Here is a 4,806-nt window from a genome sequence, read left to right as displayed (position 1 = left end):
TTGTGAAAGGGAATCCTATGGAGGACAAAGACCCGCAGGCGGAGGAGGCCAGCGAGGCAGTTGAAAAGACAACTGATGCACATGACTTGATTATTGTCTTTTGTTTTTTTTGCCAAAGTAACAACCCGGGGCGAACGGGAAAAAGTCAACGTGCTGTCCGTCCGTCCGTCCGTATTGATGGGAAAATGCGGCTGTGGTCTGACTCACGACTCTGTGCTGACCGTCACGTCAACAAACTTTAGTTCATTTGGAGTGAGACCCAAGAAAAATAATTGTCTTTTATCGCCAGCCTCTGTCGCTGACATACCGTTTCCTCTTGGCTGACGTTTCCTTTCACATCATGTCCAGTAAAAAGGATGGACCGACCGACTTTCCCGGTCGGTCAAACCTTTGTCCAAACATGGACTTTTTCGGAAATGTTCCTGCCAGCCTGAATAAAAGGCGGTTTCTTAAGTGCTCATAAAAATTCAGATGAAATTTGTGTTAAATGCAAATGCATCTCATGTTCAATTAAATACACCACACTCAAAGTAAAAAATTGGATTGAGCCACTAACTTGGGTCAATTGGACCCAACTTTGGGTTGTTATGAAATGCAACGGAAAATAACAAACATTCAGCCATGAGTACATCAGAAATATAATTTAATGATGAGAAATACTTGACATCACATGTGAGCCACATTAAAGTGCCACTATTTCACTGGTTCAGTAGCCTCGTGGTCCAGATCATAACATATATTATGGAACAGTAAAACAGAAGAAAAGTCATACAAGCAGCTCTCGGTCTTAAAACAGTCAAAAAAAAAAAATCTATGATGGAATTGTAAACTAGCTTTCAAGTATCAGGTTGCAGTTCTCGAGGTCTTTCATTTCACAATAAATTATACACGCTCCTTTAATAAATAAAAAGTATAGACATTTCCATACAAAGTCTGCTCACATAAAACATTCTTCTATTATAAATAGTATAAATATTTTTTTTTTTAATAAATAAATAAATAATTAGTTCAACCAAATAGAAAAAAAAAAGATTTAGAGCTCACTAGTCCTTTCTTTCAAAACGACTGTGGGGTTCATGTCAGCACTTTGTGACGGGGATGCGCTGGAGTTGATGACGATGGAGCCTGTATCTTCAATGTCGGGCACCTGAAATGAGGCCACTGGGCAGGGACCCCGCACATTATTACACACAAGCCTCTGCAGAGATGCCGTGTTGACAATCTCAAATCCTACACTGCCTCCAAAGGTGCTGGGCTTCCAGTATTCTGGGGAGCAGATGGGGTTCCCCATCAAGCCCTTGAGTGAGAAAGGAGCCCCCATCTCCACCATGGTCTCCCCAAAGATGGCATTGGCTCTGGGTTTTTCCACAAGTAGACCCGGGTAGAGCTCCACGGCGTCGACGTCTCCGTACATCTCTTCCAGCACTGCTGCCATTTCTGTTTCCCCTGTAGGAGGCGCAAGGAGGAAATATTTGTCTTTAGTAGTCGTCCGTCTGGTTCATCGAAGATTGTCTGTCTCATTTTTAAACTGGTTACATGCATTTATAGAAAGGAGTGGCAAATTTAGCATTCAGCGTTCCTCCTCAATTTGTCAGATTGCCACGTTAGGTTAATTGAGGAAAATAATCTGCTTTACTTTCTGTCTTCCTCATGCGTAGTTTTCGTTCCGCTCGAGCGAGTACCCACTTCCTTTTGTTAAATCTGTTCATCTCAATTTGAGATGAACATGGAAGCGATAAAAATACTCAGCACGCGTAAGATGATGTCGCTAAGCAAGACGCAGCAAGCGTCACATTGCTTAAGCTTCCTGTTGCTTTAGCAGTTACAGACAACGGTACTAAAAAAAAATAAAAACCCAACCTCACCTGTCAAGTCCTCAAAAGATTTGTAGGGAGCCATCGAGAATCTTTTCCTGTAGGCGTTCAAAGGCTGGTAACGCATTTGTCTGCTGCCCTCAATGGATTTAATGGCCACGTACATAATCGGCGCTGGGACGTTACGACCGCCGGCAACCTACAAAAATAGCAACAGAAAAGCTGTTACGCATAAAGTATCGTCACTGTCGATAATGATGTCATTGTTGGCAAAAAAAAACAACCCCTACCCGTCCAGCTATCTGCTTGGTGAAGGACTCCACCAGGTTGGCAATGCCGTGCTCAGTCACTACCGAGGTGTTGAAGACAAACTGTTTGTAGTTGTAGTTTTTCTCCTCGATGTGGAAGGAGTCGGGCATCAGCGGGTGCCAGTGGTACAAGGTGTTGAACTCGGACGCGATTCGGTTCTGGTACTGGAAACGCTGGCTGAAGAGCAGCTCGGGATCAAATTTGAGCTTGAAGTTATAGCCGCTCAGGTGCTGCACGTAGTCCTCAATCACAATCTTGATGGTTTCTCCTGTTGACCGGACGGACAATCCATTCGGGAAAATGAGACAACGATGAACATTTTAAAACCCCCAGTATACGCAAGAGTCCGAGGTGGGCGATTGGTAAAAGCGATTGTCTAACTTCCGCTTTTGAAAAATTCCGTTGAATGAGCTTACCTATCAGAATGAGCCGCGAGGTCTGAAAGAGTCTTTCGTCATCCCAGTAAGGGTGGACTTGCTTCAGAACGTCACATACGCGGTTGTGTTCCCGCAGCCAAATGGTGGCGTACATCATGAGACCGGGGACCAGGCCGAAAGCCTCGTGACCCACGGCAAAGCGGTGAGAGTCGGGGACGTGGGGAGGGTAGTGCATGTCCACGCCCACGTCCTTTACCGTAGGAGGATACATCTCCCCATCCAAGATCTGTCGTTCGAGTAAATGAAACGTGAGACACTTGCGCGCTCAAGGGATTGTCGTGGTGACACGCCGGCTCCACACGTACCTGATGTTTCAGTTTGCCGTCCTTGAACAGCCTCAGTTTGTGTTGCTTGTCCAGGGTGTCTCCATAAATGTGGTTGAGGTCCACCTGGAAAACCATTCATATAAATATAATATTTGAAGATATTCATCCCATGAGATAACAGCAAGCTGTGGTCTTACTTACCCCGTGACCTTTGGCCAGTGTGAAGGCAGGGCCTCTCTTCATGTCCGTTTTGAAGAACTGGTGTGTAAAGTGCTGCGCGAAGAATGCAAACATAAGGCTGCTGCCCTGTGGATCAGGGATGAACTTTCTCCTCATCAGTAGCGTCTCGGCCAGAAGCTTGGCATCAGGGAGCTCCTTTTTACCTGGATGAAGCATGGCAACCAGTCATTCAAAGATTCAACTCAAAATAACCTCACTTGGCCATTTTTTTGTCAACCTGATCCCCCACAAGCCTACGAAGACAGCCCAATTCCCATTTTAGAAGATGACTTCCTCTGATGTAATGGGACTCACCCACCCACCCCTTGCCGAGTATTCAGGAATCTAAGAAAACTGGTTCTCGAGGCAGAGAAGAAAAAAAAACACTCACCAACGACTCCCATAGGAGTTGGGCAATCATTTGGAACCGGAGGGAGGGCTCTTGTATAGTAGGAAAGGTTGGAATAAGCTTCCCAGTTTTTGTAATCGTAATCCGCGTTGTAGGTTGGAGGGCTGTCGATCATGTGGGAGCGAGCTAGAAGAAGAAAAAAACGAACGTCTGTTAGTTTGGATCGACCGTCTCCTGGCTAAGGCTCTCCTCAATAGACTTACATGTCAGAACATATTTCATGATGGCATTTCTGAGGAATGAGATGTTATTGATGATGTTCCAGAAGCCCTTGAAGTGGGTGAGAAGATAGTGGACTGTGTTGGGAGTAGGTTTCAGGAGCACCTTTAGCCAGGTGAGGAATTCAGCTGTAAAAGATTCGAGACAAACGTTAGTCACTCAGACAAGGAACTATTTCCAAGTAGATCTCTTCATGTACTCACGCGTGGTGCAGTTTGGACCGTAATAGCCGGTACGTGTGCAGTCGCACTCGTAAGCGTCAGATCCCAGGGCTGTGCAGACACCTCGGTTCTGGCATGGCTCTGAGCAGCATAGGTTACCTGACAAACACCAAGAGGGGAACGTCAACCATCAAATCAACAGAAGCACACTCACGCGTTCAATCAAGTCGATTGGTGACTTACCTCCTTCACAGACAAGACAGCCAAGAGAACACAAGAACACAAGCGTTAAAGTGGATTTGTTCATACTCCAAAGACTTTGCAAGAACTTTTTTTTTTTCTTCCAGCAGCACTGCTCTCCACCTCCCCGCTGTTGTTCCGCTCTGAGAGTTGAACGTTAGAACGTCCCATCCTGCGCACGGGAGCACCTTTATAGCGCTCGTGGGTGACGTCATTAAATTCTCATGCAGGCGCGGGCAGACGTCCAAGTCATCCCCACTCGTTTGATTTTCAATTGGTGTGAGTCATAGTATCGCCCCCTCACTGTAATTGAATTATTCAGACAAATAACAATTGTTGCGTGATGTTATATTGTGTTTCTCTTGTTTCTCAAAATAAATGGCAGATTGTTTTTCTTTGCTTTTTTTGGATGGCACTATTTATGGACAATTATGAACTTTCGCAGGGACAAACGCAATCAAATCATAAGAAATGCTTGGTATATAGTGAAAAAAAAAACTAAAGGCATAGTTAGAGGTGATAACTGTCAAAGGTTCACTAGGTTCGTGTTGAGGTAGTGAATGGATTGCTTTTGGAAGTAGTGAGTTGCGCCCCCAAGTGGATGCACAAGCCAAGACGCATTGCGCGTATTTGGAGCGCAGCCACCTCCGAACTTTCTCTGTCCAAATTCACCTTTGTCGTCTCACGTCGACGACGCTAGCGTCTCTTTTTCATGATCAATATTTTATGAAA

The 4,806-nt window shown here is 45.2% G+C and overlaps 1 protein-coding gene across 1 annotated transcript; it reads right to left on the bottom strand.

Moving 5' to 3' along the window:
• Positions 1 to 626: 626 nt before the first annotated feature.
• On the bottom strand, positions 627 to 4,258 carry ptgs2b (prostaglandin-endoperoxide synthase 2b). Its single transcript, XM_061298347.1, has 10 exons — positions 4,078 to 4,258; positions 3,877 to 3,993; positions 3,658 to 3,801; positions 3,437 to 3,580; positions 3,028 to 3,209; positions 2,866 to 2,949; positions 2,540 to 2,786; positions 2,105 to 2,391; positions 1,866 to 2,013; positions 627 to 1,446 (listed from the first exon to the last, which is right to left on the bottom strand). Exons 1-10 carry the CDS (start codon positions 4,139 to 4,141, stop codon positions 1,034 to 1,036), a joined length of 1,830 nt encoding a protein of 609 aa, XP_061154331.1. The 5' UTR covers positions 4,142 to 4,258; the 3' UTR covers positions 627 to 1,033.
• Between the last annotated feature and the right edge of the window lie 548 nt (positions 4,259 to 4,806).

Source organism: Syngnathus typhle, linkage group LG14 (genome assembly GCF_033458585.1).
Source record: "Syngnathus typhle isolate RoL2023-S1 ecotype Sweden linkage group LG14, RoL_Styp_1.0, whole genome shotgun sequence".
In the NCBI taxonomy this organism is placed as follows: domain Eukaryota; kingdom Metazoa; phylum Chordata; class Actinopteri; order Syngnathiformes; family Syngnathidae; genus Syngnathus; species Syngnathus typhle.
Note: the sequence above shows the minus strand (reverse complement) of the source record. Positions and strands in the feature narration are given on the sequence as shown.

Bases quoted from the DNA above. Each gene is read 5' to 3' on its own strand.
- ptgs2b (XM_061298347.1), bottom strand. From the start codon at position 4,141: ATGAACAAATCCACTTTAACGCTTGTGTTCTTGTGTTCTCTTGGCTGT. The intron at 3,994-4,077 runs GTAAGTCACCAA...GGTGTTTGTCAG, and splicing joins CTGTCTTGTCTGTGAAGGAG to GTAACCTATGCTGCTCAGAG. The intron at 2,787-2,865 runs GTACGTGTGGAG...CTCGAACGACAG, and splicing joins ACGGCAAACTGAAACATCAG to ATCTTGGATGGGGAGATGTA.